At 47.1% G+C, this 20,959-nt stretch overlaps 1 protein-coding gene across 2 annotated transcripts in view; it reads right to left on the minus strand.

Annotated features, from left to right (window-relative positions):
* Positions 1–20,392, minus strand: part of CTSD (cathepsin D) — a 36,206-nt gene extending 15,814 nt beyond the window's left edge. Inside the window, exons 1-5 of one of the 2 annotated variants that reach the window (XM_065592038.1) lie at positions 20,213–20,297; positions 20,115–20,181; positions 15,501–15,657; positions 4,718–4,841; positions 1,482–1,600 (exon numbers count right to left, since the gene is read on the minus strand). In XM_065592038.1, coding sequence (XP_065448110.1) covers positions 1,482–1,600; positions 4,718–4,841; positions 15,501–15,657; positions 20,115–20,181; positions 20,213–20,282 — 537 coding nt within the window. In that variant the 5' untranslated portion in view covers positions 20,283–20,297. Of the gene's footprint in view, positions 1–1,481; positions 1,601–4,717; positions 4,842–15,500; positions 15,658–20,114 lie in introns of both variants that reach the window. The other variant, XM_005307767.5, reaches the window with a different exon arrangement.
* Between the last annotated feature and the right edge of the window lie 567 nt (positions 20,393–20,959).

The following is a 20,959-nucleotide window of genomic DNA, read 5'->3' on the forward strand; positions in this document are numbered from 1 at the left end:
GGATAGCATTGGGCTCTGCAGATCCTCCAAGACCAGTGCAGGACTTGGGGGTGGGAGGAAAGATCTACTGGTTTTGGAGGTCAATCCTTGCTCATTGTGGGGTGGCAAATCCTCTCACCCGTCCAGGGAATACTGACAGTCAATCTTAGCAAGACGAAACTCACTAATGGCATCATCTGAACTCAGTGCGAGTCTGCCCATTGACCGATTCATTTTGCATCGGTCCCAGAGTCTCCTGTCGCTTATGGGGATAACACCTACAAGGGGATGTTCTGGCTGTAAGTCAAGTATTTCTGCATTAGTCTAGAAAAGATTCTGGCAGAGGGGAGCCAGAGTATAATCCAAGCCAGATGGGAAATTCATTTCAGGCTGTTCTTCTGCGCAGTGAGGTGGAGAGAGAGAGAGAGGGGGCGGGGGGGATCCCTTTCTTTTGACACCAGCAGACTTCGTTAGCCAACACTTTTCAACTGGGACAGACAGAGAAAACGCCAATGGATTTCTGGGCCTACCTAAAATAGGTTTATAGATGTATCTATTTTGCTAAGCAAGTTTAGGGCTCTCAAGCCAACACTGAAGACTAAGGCCCAGATCCTCAGAGGTATATAGGCTCCTCACTTGCAGTGATTTCAACACCTCTGAGGACCTGGCCCTACGTAATTTGGAAGCCCAAGTCCCAGTGACTTTCAACAGGACTTGAGCGCTAAGTCACAGCTGTGCTTTTGAAAGCTGAGCCCACATTTTCAAGAGTGATTTCGGGCATCTCATTTTCTGAGTGCCTAACTTGAGACACACTGAAGTAGGCTGATTTTCAGAGGGTGGATGCTCTGCACTTCCTGGTAATCAGGTCCCTTTAAGTTGTCTCAAGTTGAGTGCTGGAAAAAAGGACACACCCTCCCCCAAAATCACAGGTCCCTTGAAAATGTAGGCCCCAAGTTTCTACACAGAAGTAGAATCAGTGCAATATAGGCAATAGCAGGGCAGGTGTACCCCGGATTGCCTCAAGTCTGATACGATGGAACTACCTCTAGTGGCGGTAGGATAGTTTAATCTCCATTCTCACTCAATGTTTAGCCTCGCTAATGAGATCTGCCAATTGCAACGTGGACATGTGTCCCTGGGGGAGGTGGACTGAGATCCCCAACTAAGGCCCTGACTCAGCAAAGCCCTTAAGCAGGTGTTTACCTTTAAGGAATAATGGGATGCCGTCTTTCCTAGTGACTAGCGAACTGGTCTGGGAGTCGGGAGACCTAGGTTCTATTCCTAACTACCACTGGCCTGCTGGGTGACTGTCGGCAAGTTAATTCCCCTCTCTGTGCCTCAGTTTCCCCACCTTATGATACTGACCTGCGTAAAATGCTTTGAGATCTGATGAGAAGTGCTGGGTATTGCTAAGTCCCATTGAAATCAAAGCGACATGCCTGAATTCCTGGCTCAACGAGGGCCTAAATGGGTTGCAGAAGTGAAGTACAGTCATTACTAACCCCCACAGCATCCTGGCTGAGGTATCCAGACAGGCTCCCGGTTCCATAATGGATGGCGAAAGCTGTGCCGTTCTTCTGGTAGGTACTGGATTTGGAGGAGTCGTATTTGTGATGGATCACTGCAGCGAGGAATAGGAATACAGGAAATACACACAATATTAATGCTGCTCAGCAATTTATGCAGTGCGTTGCATGTTTGAAGCACTGGTCGGGCATTAGCTAATTAAATGAGCTGGTCCCAAAAAAAAAAAAATAAAATAAAAAAATAAATAAATAAAAAAAATTGGGAAAACTTTCCCAATTTTTCTGTCAAAATTTCAACGATAAATTGAAATTAAAAAAAGAAGAAGCTGTCAGAAAGTCCTAGAAATCAAATGTCAACCCTCCTGAGAGGTGGGATAGGGGATTATTATCCCCCCTTTTACACCTGGGGGGGAAGAAGCAGAGATGTAAAGGTCACACTAAAGTCAGTGGTGGAACCTAGATCAAGAAACTCAGGACTTCCAGACTCCTAACCCCATACTCATAACTCCAGATCATGCTGCTTCCCCTGCTCTTAAAAGTAAATGTGTGTTCAAGGAGAGGGTAAGCAGAGCCCTGATTCTTACATATACCAATTCCGGAATGCCTTATAAAGCATTTCTAACATGCAAGGAATTCAATTATGAGATCCAATTTAGCAGTTGAATAGGATTTGGCTCCCATATTTAGAGACTAGACTACACATGGCTGTTATGTCAGTGGACATTAGAAACTGCAAGAGTGAGGCTCAAGTCACCATAACTGCCCCAAGAGGAAGATGATTTGTGCTATGGAGAGTTTGGGTGAATTTAAGTATATACAGGTATTAAACACAAACATTAATTTTTGTATTCATTCATATCACAGAGTGTTTCTTTCTTAAAGGTGATCTGGAAAAGATTTTTTTTAAATATACATTTTCTGCCCTTATTTATAAAGATGACCTGGAAGGTTTTAGTTAAAAAAAAGAAAAAGGGGGGGGGGAGGAGAGGGGGAAAAAAGGATGTCTTCCCCACACCTATTTGTTTTATACCTTACAAAGTTGAGGAATTTTATTTATTTCTTCCCCAGTTTTGCTCAAGGGTGTAAATGGATGTCTCAGCAGACATGGATTGTTTTTAATTATAAGGCTGAAGACAACAAGTCATTAGCAACGACATCCTTGCTCCCAAATGTTTATTCATCCCTGGAATTAAAATAGGTCAAAAGACAAACAAGCTAAAAAGAGGGGACCCGATACATCACTGCCTGGCACCTTGGATATAACAACATCTGTGCAAACTCAATTCCAGTTTGGGAGCATTTTACATTTGTTTTGCACTAGAGTCAAATGAGCTATACAAGGTGCAAGTAGAGAATCAGGACCACAGAGCTGTAAACAGACCAGCTAAAATCTCAGCTAGCTTACTCCTGGCTCTTGGGTTGTCAACATTTCCCTAGTTCTCTAGAGGTACAGAATCTCCAAGATAGACCAGTCCTGAATCAGAGTCTCCAACCTAGACAGGGCCCAAAATCTCTAATATATAAAAACAAGTGGGAAACAAACCCATTAAATATATATCTCCATCCACCTGACAAACCACTATCAATCATAAAGGGCACAAGTCCAATATTCCCCCCCCCCCCCCCCCCCCCCCTCGGCTTTGCAGGTCACCTTTCATGTTTGTATATTTGTTGGCTCCACTTTCTCCATTCTGCTTAAGTAGCACATTTGGTGGCTTTTAAAAGGCATTTTACCACAGTTGGGTTTGACATCATCTTCTTTGGAGATTTATTATACTGTAACATCACAGGGTGAAAACCTTGTAATTTATAAGCCTTTGGTTTTAGCCACAACATTTTTTTTAAACACGGTTATTATTATAGATCCATAAACATGTGCATGCACATTCTGGGCAGTAATAAACTAGAAACTAGGACAGTTGGTATCAGATCTATCAAGATAGGCTTTTTTGACTGCATTGAGCAACAGGACAACATAGCTATAATTTGGGGAGAAGCAGAGCGACACATGGAATGACTGATTACCCAATCAAGGTCATTCCAAAAAGAATTAATGTGAGTGTGTGTGGGAGACGGGAGGAAGGGGAGGGAGAAGAGACAGGAGAAGGAAGGGCCATTAACTTGACAGCACACTGGACTGGGACTCAGGACACATGGGTACTATTCCTGGCTGTGCTGGTGACCTTGGGCAAGTTGCTTCGCCTTTTGTGTCCCATCTGTAAAATGGGGATAACAATATTGACATCTCCTTTGTAAAGGGTTCGAGCGCTACAGAGGAAAACTGCTGTAAGAGTTGGATATTATTGTTGTTTTCTATTTCCCTCACCCCCCACCGCCAATGTCACTCCCCCATTTTAGGTGGGTCGTTGAAAAACATCAGCATAGACTTTAATAAAATAATAATATATGGAGATATACATATCTCATAGAACTGAAAGGGACTCCAAAAGGTCATAGAGTCCAGCCCCCTGCCTTCACTAGCAGGACCAAGTACTGATTTTGCCCCAGATCCCTATGCGGTCCCCTCAAGGATTGAACTCACAACCCTGAGTTTAGCAGGCCAATGCTCAAACTATTGAGCTATCCCTCCCCCTGACCTTTCCTTGTCCCTTTCTCCTTCAGTCAAGGGGAACAAGGGTGTTAATGCCCAGATATCAGCACCGTGCTCCACTAATGCAACTGTCATCACAGGGCAAGAAAAGGGCTTACTCTGGTGAGCCTGAAAAGTGCAAAATATAAAACACTGCATCCTCCAAACCCCTGGGGCTGGACAAACTTAAGGGGAAAGAGAAAGGAGGTTCTTATTTTGAAGACCTAGTGGCTGCAGGTGCCAAAGACAAGGGCTGTCTCTGTATTCCCAGAGCTGTGTCTAGCTTAGCCATGCTGCAGCTGCCTAAGCTGGGGAAGCCATCCTGGGAACTGGCATGCAAATGAGAACACAAGAGAGCCCTAAAGCATTCAGTGCTTCACTTGGGTTATTCTCCCTGACTGCTCCAGCTGGCCCACTCATGGGCCAAGAAGTCTGCAGGACAGACTGGTTTGGAGGATGCCGGTTGTCCTCTGCAGGCCAGGGGTTTCTCCCTCTGGCCTTCAGTCCCTGGTTCACAGGGCGGCTCTTTGGTGCCTGTACTGGATACGCAAGGAAACGCAAGGAATAGGAGGCTGTTAAAAGTCATGAGGCCAGGCAGCTACACAGCGCAAGAGCTACTTACAGCAGGCGATGTCCAGGAGGTTGCAATGGACAGAGGGCACCCAGAGATTGGACGATCCAGTGTCAAAGACCACGGTGAACTTTTGCGGTGGCGTCCCAATGCTAATCTCTCCGTAGTACTGAGCCTGAGAGAGAAGAGGAGCACAGAGAGGAGTGTTAATACAGATGGAATACTCTCCTTGTTGCCACAAACTTTCTAGGCGCTCTCGTTCAAAATTGAATTGAACCGGATAATCCTCTGGGGTTGATGCATAAATAACTTAGTGGTGTAAGTCTGCAATTGCAATCCCTACTTCCCCCAGCAGGAGTAGGGAATGGTGTAGACAAGTGCTAGCGGTAGCAAGCTCATAATCACTCCAGTACAGCCTCTTCCAGCAGGAATCATTTGTAGGGAAGGGCATAGTAATGTTGGCTGTGGTGAGCTCACAGCTGCTCCAATCCCAGCCTCTCCCAGGAGGAATTAGTGTAGGAACACGGGCTGCGGTAAGTTCACAAGCCCAGATCCTCAAAGATAACTAAGAGCCTAACCCCACACTGATTTCAGTCCTATGGCAGTCAGCCTCACACAGCAAGAATCACTGAAAGGAATAGTAGAGAATCCAATAGATACAGCAGCATCCGAATAGGTTACAGGTTGGGTAGGAGTCTCCCTCTCTCTTCTCCGCACAGTTACAAAGTGCTGAAAGGAGGGATGGGCTTGTGATGAAAGCCCTGCAGTACAAGTCATAAGGTCTAGGCTCTGTTCCCAGCTCTGCTACAGACTTCCTGTGTGACCTTGGCCAAATCACTTAATCTCTTGGTGCCTCGGTTCTCCTTCTGAAAAAATGGTGGTAATAATATTCCCTTTGCCTGTCTTGTTCATTTAGAATGTAAAAGTCTATTTCTCACTACATCTTTGTACAGCACCTAGCATTATGAGATCAAGGCCTCTTAACCCTCTAGGTGCTACCATAACACAAACAGAGGGAAATTCCTCAGAGAATACCTGGAAGTTATCACACAGACACTAAGGAAGGCTACTTCCAGTTGTATTTTTTCTTTATTAAAGTGATTCTGTCATCTCCCAAGTACCCCACCTGTTGTCAGTTTTTAGCAGGTAGTAACTAACAATGTCAGGAAAGTCATGTGTGAAACAGAACAGGTCCTTCTAAATCAGTATGTTAAACCCCTGCCTTCTCTGCTCTTCCAGGTGCCTCAGAATGTAGATGGGGCTGTCGCCTCCCAGCTACTCCCAAGCATAGCAAAACCATACAGCATAGATCAGTTCCTTTGGCAGACGGATGTGCACCTCTGTGGAGGTTTTAATCCTGCCCAGACAAGCCTGACATCCCTCTAGTTTCTTACCAGCTCACGCCCTCATTTTTTAAAAAACACATTTAAATTATTTAAAATGTAAAACAAAGCAACAGCCACAAAAAATTGGCTGCCCGCAGACAGTACCTTGGGCATCCATCTCCCTGAGCTTTTGTTCTAACCCCAATATGCAAGTAAGTAGGGCTAGATTACACTTGCTTGCTCCTATGTGCTGGGTAGGTAGATTTTAGATTTCCCAGGTTAGGGCCATTAGCTTCTGCTCATGTGAAGTTTTCATTACAATAAGAAGTTTCTAATCCTTATGACAGTGAAGAGAACCTTGCAGATGTGAACCAAAGTGTGTACTGATGCAGTGCAGTCTGAGTCCGTAGATAGCCAGCTCTGGTGCCTCTGCTGCTGCTCTTCACTCTGCCAAGCTGCAGCAGAGTGAAACTGGACCACAGTTTTGCCAATTTGCATTGTTGCCATTCCAATAATGAGGTCAGTTTCAGCCCTGCTGATACTGGGGAGAGCTGTAAGTAGCAGTAGAAGAATATATGGAGCTATTCACTAGGCAGTGGAGAGGAGTCAGGGCTCAAACAGGCTGGGATAGAGGTAGAATAGCAGGGAACTTTCCAAGCACCCTTGCAGCTAAAAAAAGGTAGGTGTGTGAGTGAGAGAAATACTCAGTTTCCCTTCCAGTAGGGAGGGGATAGGTGTAGTAGGGAATACACAATGATCATCTACTAGACCTGCAAGCCAGGGATTGGTATGAAAAGTCCTTGAGCAGGGATCAGAGATAGAGATTCCAAGTAGGACTCCCAGGAGCTAGACAGGGGGCTGACTTCTCACATGGGTAATGCCTTCCCTAGACAAGACGGGTGAGGTAATATCTTTTATTGGACCAACTTCTGTTGGCTACTGGTTTTATTCCAATGGCGCACAGAAGTCTGGAAAGATTTGTGAGGGAGTGAGAGGGAAAAGATAAGTTAGGAAACTCAGAGAGAGACAGGAGGATTTATTTGTTTATTGCAGAGAGGGGAAGGGGAGGGAGAAAGAAAGCAAAGACAAAAAATAGCGGGGAGAAGGCAGAGAAGTGGCAGAGGGAGAGAAAAGGAAGATTCTAGGCAAATGCTGAAGATGCACCTCAATCTACTATAGGAAACAAACAAAAAGGTGGCGTGAAACCAGGAAGGAAACAAAGCTATTACAAAACGAAGAGAGAGGGATTAAGGTGAACAATTATTAATTAGCAAGCCAACTGGCATTGTGACAATTACAGTGCACAAGAGTCCTATTCCCACAAATTGCAAGGGGGAAGGAGTGACAGCACAAGTATTTTGCACCCTGGCTGGCAGGTTTAGTCCTCAGGCTAGCAGAGATCAGAAACTTTTCAAATGGCAGGTGTAGGAGAAGACTGTCCTGCTGAGCCAGGGGAAAGGAAGAGATTGCACTAGTTGTGCCTTGAGTTGTTTAAGAGGGATGCGGGAGAGGTGTTGTCAGTGTTGTGGGGGAAGAGCTGGAACAGCAGTTTAGAAGCAACCTTGGAGTCTCGTTTATCAGCCAGCTAAGTGTGTGGGTAGCTGGACGCCCTGGACTACAGAATGCTGAACACAGAGAGGACGGTACAAAGTACACCCAGTTAGGCCGGGCTGGCGCTCCTGTTCAGGCAGCGTAGATAGCATCCCTTGGCAGCAGCAAAATTTTGCTTATTATGGGAGTGACTGCGGGGAGGGAAGGGCAATCCCCTGCCAGTTGGTTTAGGGCAGAAGAAAGTTGAGAGCTGGGGCAGCTTCTAGGCGTGAGGCACACAGATGCTCTGGGTTTGCTTACTCTGACTGTCACATGACAGAGGACATCTCCCCACCTTCCTAAAGTTTATTTCTGGTGTTGGGAACCATCCGGATTGGGGAGGCAAAGGAAAGCCACATGCCATGGAAGCCACCAAAGCGGGGACTGCTGCACTGGGGGCAGGGGGTAAAATGGGGTCCAGCCAGAGCTGCTCTTCCTCTTAGCCCCTTCCTGGACCCAGAACTGTGCAGAGGAGCTCCCCCCCCCCACAACACACACTGGGGGCAATAGGACGCAGATGGTGAGTCACCTGGCCATTCCTTTCTGCTATGGTCTTGGGGGAAAACTGCAGTGAGAAATCAGCCAGAGACTCAAGTCCAGCTGGTAGGAAGAGGCACTGATGTAGCCAAAGCAGGGACCAGACATACCAAGAACTTCCTCTGCCCTGTGCTGATTGCTCCGACCCTATCTCACCTTCCAATCTCTTCACGCTGGTTCACTACACCTGCCCCTCTTAGCCCTTTCTTCCCTGTCCTGCCCCCTCTCTCCTCTTCCCCTCACTTCCCCCCCGCCCCCCTGAATTTATCCTCACCCAACTAAGCCCATAAAGGTCATGGAACGAGCAGGATGTTTGCTGCCACCACAGTGTTTTGATTTAGTTGGGGTTGGTCCTGATTTGAGCAGGGGATTGGACTAGACCTCCTGAGGTCTCTTCCAACCCTAGTCTTCTATGATTCTACGTTCACCTTGCTTGTGTGTTCTGCCCCTTCTCCTACGCTGCGCCTGTCTTGTCCATTTAGATTGTAAACTTGTTGGGGCAAGGACCATCTGCTATTCTTTGTTTTTACACTGCCTAGCAGAGTGGGGGCCCCAGTCTTGATGGGTCCTTAGGCACTACTGTAATAAACATGATTAATAGTAATAAGGGAAGGCTGGGCAACCTTAAATAAAAATCTCAGGCCCTGATCCACTGACGATCTGCTCAGAGCAGTTTGCAGGATCAAGACCTTAGAGCGAAAGCTATGAGGAAAGGAGGTAAATTTCTGCCCTAAAAAAACAAAACAAAATGCCAAGCCCTTCAGGCTCCTGATTAAAAAGGACATTGCATTGTATAGCCAGCTGCAGTGAGGCAGTGTTCTAAATATTTAGCAGTTTTGTAGGGCAGCTCGGATCACTAAGTAGTTAGTGATCCATTATAATAAACTAATGGGAAGACAGTGGTGCTCTGATTATTGCTAGAACTCAAAAAAAATTAACCCTTTGTGCGCAGGCAACGAGGGATTAGCACAGGACACGTGCCTGACGGCATCAGTTTATGGAATCCTGAGCATGATTGTCTACTGTCTTGCCCCTGCTGTGGTCATTTATACCGCCCCCAAGTGCTAGCCAATAAACACCGCATTAGCTTACAGTGGAGCAGGGTTTGTACATGCACTGGGTATGGGTGTAAACGGCCACACAAGGAGCAAGGTAGTACAGGATCAGTCTTCCCCTCAACAGCAGTTCTGGGAGACTGATCAGGAAAGCCAATTACTAGCAGCATGGCAGGGGGCTGAATGGAAGTGTAGCCAGAGCACAGCAGGGCAGGCTGAATAAAATGAAATGCACATGGAGCTATGTTGGCTTTTTTTTTTAAATTGCCTTAACTGAAGAGGTTTCACACATAAGAACTCATCTGATCAGAATAGCCCTGGACCAGCTTTCCACAGGCTTGCCAGCAATACGCTGACTTGCAGTCACAAGGGAAGGCAGTGTAGATGGGCCAGTGATTCAGCACTTTGTTTGTTTAAAAAAAAAAAAAAAAAAGTTTTGTTTTGCACTGTCACCAACGTCTGTCCAAACCCAGCACCCCTCAAAGGTCACCCAACAGCTGTGCTGAAGATTTTCACTTCTCGGCATTCTTCCCGTGGGGAAAAGGAGCCATTAGACAGCGAGCCAAAGATCAGCGTACTTTAAGGCACCTCCTTAGTACTAGATGAGAATGACCCTGGGTCGATGCGAAGACCTCATCTACACCTTAATCAGAACCAAGTCAGGGGACCCAGTTACAACACATTTGTCCCGTGACCAGATTACAAACACAGATACTAGTTGGTGTAACCAACACGTAACCATGTAATAATTGGGTCAGGTGATCCAAGTGTTGTAACGGTTACCTGACTGGTTTAAAACATAGAAGTGGTCACAATCTTGAGAGAAAAAGCTCTTGGTTCTTTCTCCTCCATTTGATCTTTTGAAGCATCCTTCTGTAACTTACAAATATCCCTCCACTAAGAGTGACAGATTTCCACCTTGTCACTGACAGTCACGGTCAAATCCCCTCCATGTAACAGGCTATTTAAACTCTTGCACATTAGGCTTTTACAGTGCTCTGGCTGGTAATCTGTTAGCAAGTCAACAAGGTGGATGAGGTCATATCTTTTATTGGACCCGCTTCTGTTGGTGAGAGAGAAGCTTTTGACCTACACAGAGCTCTTCTTCAGGTCTCTTTCACCAACAAAATATTCCCTCACCTTCCTTGTCTCGCTAATATCCTGGGACCAACATGACTACAACACCACAGCAAACAGTAAGAAGACAGACAAGAAAAGCTTTGCAGACTCCTTCACCTCTGAAGGGAGCTTGAATTTTGGGAACGGAGCTGAACTTTTAAAAACACATGCCAATCCTACAAGGTTGGCTCTGTACTGAATTTGCAGAAAATCCAGCAAAGTACTTAAAAGTTAACAGATACTTAAATGCTTTGCTGGGTCAGTCTCCGTCACAGGATGAGCTGGGCCTATATGGACCTATGCCTTCAGTCACATGACCCTCTGTCACCTGATCAAAGTGCAGGCTAGAATAGGGGGCTTGATTCTTTGACAGGCCCAGCTCACCCTATGACAAGGCCACAGAACTTAGACTTTAAGTTCTGCTGGCTCCAATGGAGCCCCACTGGGCTGTTCTGGGACCTGGGAATTGCAGGAATGCAGCAGTCCACTAGCCACATACCCCTTCTGTATGTCACACCCCTATGCTGGAAGTGGGATGGGCGGCCCGCAGCTGGCCATGCCAGTTCTATGCCATCTGGCGATTCCTAAGGGGAAATTCTTAAGGTAGCCGGTTAAACTGGCTACAAGATTGCACCAATCTAGCAGTGCAAAGCAAGGCATTCTCTATATGAGCCATGATCTGGCCAACAGTCGCTGCTCAAGGAACTAGACAGATAAATGGATAGACCAGAACCAAATAGACCAGAAACCCATAGGAAGTACCATGCTTTAATACTGATGAGCTTCACGGAAGAGGTGCTTTAAGACCTGAATGCAGAGAGATACTGCTTCCCTTGGCCAGGGAGGGCATCATAGGCATGTAGGGATGCAGGAGAACTATGTTAATACAGTTAAGAAAGCCATGGAGATGCCACCTGTCATGTCATTCTCATGACACCACCTACATCTCAATGGCATTGCAATGCAGGGTGTGCAGTCTCCATTGTGCATCATGCCCAAATGGCTACTTCTGCTGAGGAGGTTTAGAGGCTCCCCCAGTCTCCTAGCACTTTGGGTGGGGTTCTGGCATGCCGTCAGGGTCTCCCAACCTGAAGGCAAAGGCACAACTGCCCCCCCTCATTCCCTACTTTTTTGCACCAGAAAGGGAAAAACCAAAACAAGCCATTGGAAACACTACAAAGTAACTTTAAGCCATGCTGTGTCCACTAACAGGAACAGATGCAGAGTATCCCCCTATGGGTCAATACCAAGTACCATTCTGTGCCACCTGTGGGCCACAAGCTCTGGGGGACGGAAACGCAATGAGTCACTGGCATCCTGGTCAGTGGGGACCAAGACTCTGAGAGGGGCCTCTCGGAGAGACTTGGGCAGGATTTTCTGCCCATCTAACCAGGAGACACTGGTCTGGATTGGGGGGGGAGCAGGGGGGAGACAAGCAGCGATGAGCAGCAGAAGGAGGGTGTATTTCAGGGGATGGGGTGAAACCTGGTTATTTTAAACTCTTCAGGCATAGGGCATGCAGAGCTGGGTGGGAAGGAGAGGGGGTATTGCCTGGAAGGAAAAATGGTAGGAGGTGGGGGTGGGCTAAGAAAGACACAGCTGGTATCATGCACGAGAACTACAGTGATCCCTTCTATGAATCCTCTCCCACCCAGTGGTTGTGCCTATGCTATGTACTCTTTCACATGAAAGGATAGTGAGGTCTGAGCTACATCACCGCCCATCACACTGACTAGTATTCTCATTATTTCCTTTAACCACCCCACGCTAGTCTGTCTCCACCTGTCGCCTCTGGCCTTTTTCTTCAATTCTAAGCGCTGTTGTTTTTACTGCGTTTGTACAGCGCCTAGCACACTGGGATCCTGGTCCATGACTTGGGCTGCAAGGCGCTATAGTAAGACAAATGATAAATCTGCCCTGCCACAGCTCCTGGGGTCCAGTATTCTAGCCTGATGTCACAAGAGGAGCACAATCACATTCCTCTGACTTTCTTGTGACTTGAAAATAAACCGAAAGGAGGTTGAAATCATTTCTAGCAACAAGATTTGCAGATGGAGAAAACAGCACCTGAGAAGTGACTTAGTGTCAGCTCTCAACATCCAAGAGCTGAAAATGAGGAAAAGGTCTTTAAAAGAAGAAGCCCAAAGTGTTTCGGAATCGCAGCCCCACCGTTGTGTAATCCCCACCTCCCTCTGTTTCGACATTGCTGATTAACCAATTGCGGTCCCTCCTTGCTGATCCCAAGGAAGTTGAGGGAGGAAGAAATTGGAAACCTGACAAGAGCCCAGGGGGCCTGGGAGTGCAAGTGAAGAGCTGCCAAGACATTCCCGTTCCCAGGAGAGTACTCCACATACGCAGGACATGGCATGTATGGTTGTTCCTAAGTCTGATGCCTTCAGTTCTGGGAGCTTTAAAATTCCACCTGTCTCGTAGGAACCAAGGCTAAATGGCCACTGAAATTTAAAGGCCTCAATTTTTGGGTGCCCAACCTGAGGCTAATTTTCAGAAGTGCTGAGCACCCACAAATTCAACCGAAGTCAATAGGAGCTGCAGGTGCTCAGCAACTCAGAAGGGAGAAAAACAAACAAAATAAATCAGGCCTCATATTCAATGTTTATTTTTCAGCACCCAAGTTAGAAAAAGTTTGGCATAACTAAACAATCTAAATACACTGCTCCCCAGACAGAAGATCAGGAAGGAGTGAGTGAGAGAAGGAAATAGGCCATGGTGAGGCTAGCACAGCTGTGGGGGAAGAGGTGCAATGTGATATGAATCAAGAGCAGAAACCTGGGCGGGGCAGAGCTGGGCAGATCCTTGAGGGGCAGAACACTGCAGCTGTGCTGAGCCCTGTTCTAGTTACATGAAGCGACTAATAGGTAACTTTCCAGAGGACAGCAGCACAGCTACTAGGTAGGAGAAAGAACCTGCTTCTGGAAGCCTTTGCCTGCAGCATGAGCCGAGTCATTTACTGAGGGTGGATAAAGCTCTCGTATGGGGGTCTCTCACAATGAGGCCCTGTTTGAAAACACCAGTCAGGGGGCCTGATCCAAAGCCCATTGAAGTCTATGCTATGCAGGATAATACTGGCAGGGGTGATTCAGCAGTACCCAGGCTGCGGAGGTGGGAAATGACCTCTATCCCGGCCTCTCCTACCCTCCCCTACCATCCAGACACCCATTGCCTCCCAGACGTTTGCCAGGCATTTCCCTGCAGATGGAAAAGGAAAACACTGTCAGCCAGGATCTAGACCAGTGTCACACACCAGCCCTAATCATGTTGCTGATTCCCCATCAGATGGCCCAAGCTCACATCCACCTTTTGTAATCTGTTTCCGGTCATGTGCCAAAAGGAGACTTCAGTAAACAATTGCTGCCTTGAATGCTTGGGGGTTTTCCTCATGCTAGTGTCAGCACCACTGGTATCAAGGGGTTAATATTATAATGGGTATATGTGCCAATGCCCCCTACTGGATGGAAGAGGACTATAACAATGTTTCATGGACCCTATACTGCTAAGATCTAATGCAGGTTCTCCATTAATCCAAGAGGGGACATTTCCTTTTGAAGTGGGTTCTGAACCTCCCTCCAGCATTCAAGTTACATAAACTCCCTAGCAAGGCGGAAGATAGGCAGCTTCCTGAATATCCAACATGTAATTTGCTCCATTAATGAACTACAAAGTTCATGTGTGTCCAGTGCAAACCCAGATAGTGAGCTTTGATTAAAAGGAATCCTGCACGCTCAAAATAGATGCAGTGTTTTACCAAAAGCAAAATGGCACATATATTCCGTTTCTGGATTCCCTTTTCACTTGACCCTCGTCAGTACTGCTGCCAATATATAGGTGGGTGTAACATCTGCCTTGTGATTTTCTTGAGTGCCCAATCTCAAGTGCACTTGACAAGCCAGACTTTCCAAAGTGCTCAGCACCCCCAACTGGGGCCAGACTTTCAAAACAGCTCAGCAGCTCCCATTGTGATTCCTATGGGCTTAGGCCCTGATCCAGCAAATCATTTAAGCATGGGCTTAACTCTAATGGGACTACTCAACAGCTTAAAGTAAAGCACGTTCTTACATGCTTTGCTGGATATGGGCCTCAAACAAACAGCAGCAAGAGTTCTTTTCATCCATAGATCTCACGGCACTTTACAAAGGAGATCAATACGGTTATCTCCATTTTATGAATGGGCAAATCACTTCCCACCCTCATTTCCCCAGCAGCTCAATGATAGAGCTGGGTTCTATTCTTGGCTCTTACAAATTCCAGCTCAGTGCCCTGGCCACAATGACTAGTAACAGCTACCTCTCCCTCCTGCTTAATGCATTCAGTGAAGACTACAATTTGTTATGCCCTTGCATCACAGGCAGTGGATTGTGGCACCACCAATCAGGCGAGAAGTTGAGAGGTCTGATTACAAAGGAGAAAGCTTCTACTGACAGTCAAAGTTTGGGTAATTAAGAATGAGATGAGAAGAAATAGGCTACTGAAGCTGTGAAGACTGTTTTAAAGCACTCTTGGGTGTGGCAGCGGGTTTATTAAAACTGCCAATAGCTGTAAATAAGAGGCGCTCACCCTTCAAACTATGGCTCCTCCATTCCCGGTGAGTGTACACCACATCTGTGTACTTATGTAGTGCTACACTTAAAAGGCCTTCTCCCCCCGAAGTCAAATGAGGCATTGCCATTGATGTCTGTGGAAGCAGGACTGGACTTTAAGGCTCAGATCTTCAAAGGGAGTTAGGCAATTTGGACCTAAGGGTCTAATCCCTGCAACAGCTCTGTAAAGGAGGTGGTATCACCCTTTTACATATGGGTAAACTGAGGCAGAGTAAGGTGCTTGCTGCAGAATTGAGGCCCTGACTTTGGCAGGGTGATTTCCTTGGGAGTGGATTTCCACAGCACTGGATGAGAGTATAATGTGTCTGCAAACAAACATTGCCCATGGGCAGGGGCTGTCAAGGTCTGAGTGCAATTCAATATTCACAGCAAAGAGTCAGGCACTTGAGAAGCATTTGCAGCAGGATGAGTCAGCTATCACTGTGGGCAAGCAACCACCTCTTTTTCCTGTCCTTGCGAGTTGCAAAAGGGGTGCAGATGACAACAAGTTTCCAGGTTAATGGGAGACCCTATGCATTGATGTAGGGAACTCCCTGCAATACCATGCTGCCAAAGAGAGTAGTGACCCTGCAGAATTGGCTGCTGTACTTACATCCATGTAGTTCTTCAGGGTCTCTGGGGTGGGCTCCCCTACGCCAGGCACGCCCAGCTTGTATTTCAGGAATTCGCCCATTGCATTCAGATCAGGGATTTCACTTCCGGCTTCATTTAGGATGCGGCGCACTGAGGGGAACTTAGTCAGTGGGATTCTGTTTGGGAACCAAAGAAAAGCACATTGCCAGTTAAAGCAAGTAACCCCCCAATGCCAAATGACAGCATCCCTCCCCCCCTCCAAGCAGGGCTGGACCTCATGCAAAGCAAGTGATCATCTGGTACACAAGGAGTACTCAGAGGTTCAGTAGCAGTCTTACAAAAAATCCAGAACATGCTGCTGTTTAATGTTCTGAGGGACAGAATTTCCCTCCTCCTCCTTCTCCCCAGGGAGACCGCACCTGTTTCTGTTGATCTGTGCATACAAATAAATGCACACTAGGGCCTGTAGGGTTCTCAGGAACACATCTTCTGCTGGTGCAAAATGGTATAGTTCCATGGACGTTAACGGACTGGCCAGTTTACATCAGCATAGAATTTGGCTCCTAAGGTCAGCAAGGTTTACAGCGCAGCTCCCAGCCTGGGCAAGCTTCAACAAAGTTTATATTTTTCTGAAGCCTACTGTTGGGTCTTCTTTCTGGAGCCTTAATAAGAATACCTAGCGCTTGGTGCTTTTCATGTGTAGACCTCAAAGTGCTTTACAAAGGAGGTATCTGCGATTATCCCCACAGATGGGGAAACTGAGGTACAGAGGCTGACTTGGTCACACAGCAGGTAGGTAGCAAAGGCAGGAAGAGCACCCAGGTCTCCCAAGTTGAAGCCCAGTGCCCTCTCCAGAGAGCCATGCTGTTCGTCTCTCTCAATTCCCAAGGCCTGTGCATGAAGACAAGCACTCACGGCTTTCCATCTGGGGCATGTCTACTACACTTCCAGCTGGGGAAGTGTGTGTGTCCTCAAGCTCGGAATGGCACCCCCAGCTCCTACTGTAGACATCCTTGAATGAGCCAAATTTAGGGTATGTCACAATCCAGCATTTCCAGCATGAGCTGCTTCTAAGAGTTGGAAGCTCACCTCAACTTCAGTGACTCACATGAGTTTATATGTGTGTGGAGGGGAGGGGGGCTACCAGCACCAGAAGAAAAAAAGAAAAAAAAAAAAAAAGTGTCAGGAAGTTTGGATACCGCCATTATTACCTTCCCCTGCTTCCATCTTTGAGGCACTTCCCTTGTTCTAAGGCCCTCTTCATACCAGAAGCAGAACCATGCTAGCTCTTGCTAGGTCATGAAAATGGTGTGTTGAAACAAGTGCCTGATCCAAAGCCCATTGATGTCAATGGGAATCTTGCCATTGACTTCAGTGGGCTTTGCACCAGCCCCCCCATTAGCAGGGTGCTGGATGAATATGGAAAAAAAATTCTGTTGGTCTTAAAGGTGCCACAGGACCCTCTGTTGCTTTTTACAGATTCAGACTAACACGGCTACCCCTCTGATACATGGAAAAAACAGACCATTCTCGCTCTGAAGGGCTTATAAAACCACATTTGGTGAGGCAGCAGGTGAAGCGTATAGCGCGGTTTAGTTTGGGAAATGGTTCCCTAATTCAAATGAACAGGGAAGCCTTGCTAACAATAGTTACTGATCCAGCCTCCGGATCCCACCATAGGCAACATCTTAGACTCATCTATTATTGGGAGTGGACTACAGGGATCTCTAGCAGGAGGGTCTCTGCCGATTGAAGTCACTAAAAACAGGATTGGGGACTTCAACAGCGGAGTCCAGGGAAGGGGTAGGGACGGTTTTATGGCCTGCAGCATGCAGGGGGTCAGACCAGATGATCATAATGGTCCCTTCTGGCCTTAAAGTCTATGAGTCTATCCACCCTGATCGAATTGGCCCGGTCAACACTGGCTCTCCACTTGTGAGGCAACTCCCTTTTCTTCATGTGTCAGTATAACAATGCCTGCATCTGTAACTTTCACTCCATGCATCTGAAGAAGTGAGGTTTTTTACCCACAAAAGCTTATGCCCAAATAAATCTGTTAGTCTTTAAGGTGCACCGGACTCCTCATTGTTTTTGTGGATACAGACGAATACGGCTACCCCCTGATACTTGACACCTTAGACTCAGACTAGCAACTGCAGAAGTGCAGTGTTCCCAACTGCTAGGGATGTCCCAGCACCACTGAACTCATGGCCCTCAGCAATTTCACGCAAATGGGCAAAGCACGCTAATGCTCAGGGCCCCTATGCTACTAATGATCTTTGGCAACTTCTGGAACCAATGGTTTTGCTCAAGAAAGTGGCCTGCTCCTCAAGGTGTGGTAGCCAGCCTGCTCAAAACCATCCATTCCCGTCTCCCCAAGAAGCCATCCATTTGGACGCTGTTGTTTGTAAGGACTCGGCCAACTTCTTCCTGAAATTTCTGTGTTTCAGGCCTTGTCCATGCTGGGAAATTGACCGTGTTATTGCAAGCTGTCAGGTACCAGGGCTGTACTGGTTGCTGCTGGCCCACAACAAGAGTATAATTTTGTTAAAAACAGTTGTTGAAAACTGCTCGGAGTCCAGAAACAACTGAAGCACAGGAGGGACTTTATACAACAAATGAGAGCTCCCGTATCAGGCTGTTTGCCTATGATCGAAGAGTGGTAAAGTCAATACCTAGCTAAAGCCACTTCCTTTGTCGATTATGGTCCAGTGCAAATAAAGAAAGTTAAAACATTGACAGAAAGCTGATCACAGCTCACAGAAAATTAAATAAGGAAAACAACTTACAGCTATTTTGCTTATCATGATTTAGATCTTTGTAAACACTCCACTGAGGTTCCACTTGAGAGGACAACTGTCCCAGCTTGGCACTCCCTAGATCAGACTTCTGACCCCAGGGCCTCATTCACTGTTGTCCAGCACCTAAAATAGTCATTTTCACCAGTGTGTGTGGGTGTTACAACTACTACGCAGGACCCCCGCTAGAACGTAGGGTTTCGGATCCATGTGCGGTCCCGCGTTAACGCAGGAACCGCGTTACCGTGGGGACCACATTACCATGGATTCCAATGAAGGTAATTAAATTTGGGATCCATGCACGGTCCCGCGCTATAACTGAATTGGCGCTATAAGACGCGCGTTCTAGTAAGGGTCTGCTGTATTCTGATCTCAAAGCATTTTACACACACTTTGCACTGTTGAAACGGACTATGCAAAGTGCAGGGCCACAATGATCAGGCTCCTAATGTGTCCAGAAACTCCTACTTCTGTATCACAGATCAAAGACAACACACTTTAACAAGAGGGCATGTTGTTTCCACAACCCAAATCCTCAGGTCAAATCCCCCAAATCCAGTGCTACCTACTTCCAGAGTAAATGTATATTTTGTGGAGGGTTTTGTTTGAAGTTAACATATTCACTGTCCGTTTCAGCAACAAGAGGAGAAAATTCCTGACCGCTAAATAAAACTTCAAGTCTTGATGATCTCTCAGAATTTCCATCGGCCTTCACAGGAGTAAAACTTTCCAAGCCCTGGTTTTCAGAAGGGCTGAACACCCACATTTCTAGCTGAAATCAACAGCAGCTGCAGGTGCACAGCCCTTCTGAACAATCAGGCCCTGAGAAGTTTTGCTCCTGTAAAGGTCAATGAAACTTCTGAGAAATCATCAAGACTTGAGGTTTTACTTAGTGGTCAGGAATTTTCTCCTCTTGTTTTTGAAACTATCAGTCAATAGGTAAGTGAAAGTTAACTCAAAACAAGCTCCACCCCCAATATACATTTACCTTGGAACTATACAAGAATGAATTTGGGTGAGTGACCTGAGCCTGACAGGTTTGTTTCTTAGGGCCACATTCTGCTTGATGCTGGTCATCCTCAACTCTAACCAGTTTCAATGAGAGTTGAGTGCGCTCAGTCCATTTGCTGGATTTGGCCCAGAAGGAAGGTGACTAGTAAACAGCTGCAACACATCCAGGGTGGCACACTACACGCACTTTTAACTTCTGCTTAGCAGTAGCGAGACACTTTAAAGCACCCCACTGCCTCTTCTGAGAAAAACTTCATGAGCCAAACTGTGCCCTTGGAGAGGCAGGTGCAACTCCCAGGGAGGGAAGTCAATGGAAAAAGTCCGTGCCTAGCCAAGGACCAAATATTAGCTCATGATGGGTCAGATTTTTTTTTGCTTCTGTGCTTAATTCTCCCATTTCCAATCCTTGCCGAGGGCTGGATGCAGGGAGACTGTCTCTTTTGTCTGTTAGGCGCTTACCTGAGTCTGCAGCTAATTCCTCACGTCAAGTACTAATTCCTCCCTCCCCCCATGAGCTCATGATGGCAGAGAGAAATCGCAACCTCCCAAGAGCAAGAGAGACGCACCTATTCTTAAGCAACGAAGAGCCTGGTTTTCTAGAACCCTCCGCAGTTACCAGAGGCAGTGAGGCAATGGGCAAGCCTAAGCAGGATGATTCTTAAGAAATATGTCTCCCAGGAGACCTCAACAGCTCTTTGGAGCAAGGGGTGAGCAGCTGCTGTTGCCACCGGGCTCCCCGCCAGCACCTTTGTTTACAAGAACCTCGCCCCGGGAGCCCCTAGCGCCTGCTGTCTAGCCGTGCCCAGCTGCAGCACGTCCCTCACCTGATCAGCGCCGAGCATGGGACCACAAGGGCCAGGAGCAGGATAAAGGCGCGGAGCCCCATGGCTGCTGCGGAGCTGGCTCCCGGCGTGATGGCTGCTGCAAGCCTTATCCGTGCGCCACTGCCTTCCCACACCCTCTGTTATCCAGGGCAGGGGATGACTGAGCATGGAATCCTGTGACTTTGGGATCAGCTGACGGGCTAAAATTGCAATCCCGTGTCACGTGATCACAGCGCCCACTAGGGGAGGAGGAAGCTGGGGAAGGGATTTAACCCTGTAAACGCCACACTCGGGCGGAAGGAGGTAGTTTAGGGCCGTGTGGTGCCAGACTTTCCGTCAGCAGTATTGCTAACCCAAGCATGCAAACACCATGAGTCAGCCCCCCTCCCTCCGCCACAAAATATCATGAGACTGCCTTAGAGTGCTTTGCTGTCTGGCTTTTAATTTGGACTTTGGTCACAGGTTTCAGGCTTTTCTCTGCAGCCAGGAAAGCTCAAAACCTAATAATAATTTTAAAAAAGGGACGAGTGAGCTGCTGGTGTACTCATACGGTTTTCGAAAAACACCAAACGTGACAAGACTTGCACTACGATTGCAAGAATTTGCAACACTGGTAGAGAGATTGTGCCATGTCTACTTCCCACTCAATCACATAACCTCCCTGTGGCAATCGGGGCAGCTGCTGGCATGGAAAGAGGAGATCGGGAAAGTATTTCATATTTTGTACCTGCCTGTTAGTCTCTCCCATGGTATGCACAGTGTGCCCAGCCATTTCATAGCATTGTCATCAGCCAGGTGAGGAGGCAGTAGCCCACCGTGGAAATAAGTCAGTGGGCACTCAGAGA

Source organism: Chrysemys picta, chromosome 4 (genome assembly GCF_011386835.1).
Source record: "Chrysemys picta bellii isolate R12L10 chromosome 4, ASM1138683v2, whole genome shotgun sequence".
In the NCBI taxonomy this organism is placed as follows: Eukaryota; Metazoa; Chordata; order Testudines; family Emydidae; genus Chrysemys; species Chrysemys picta.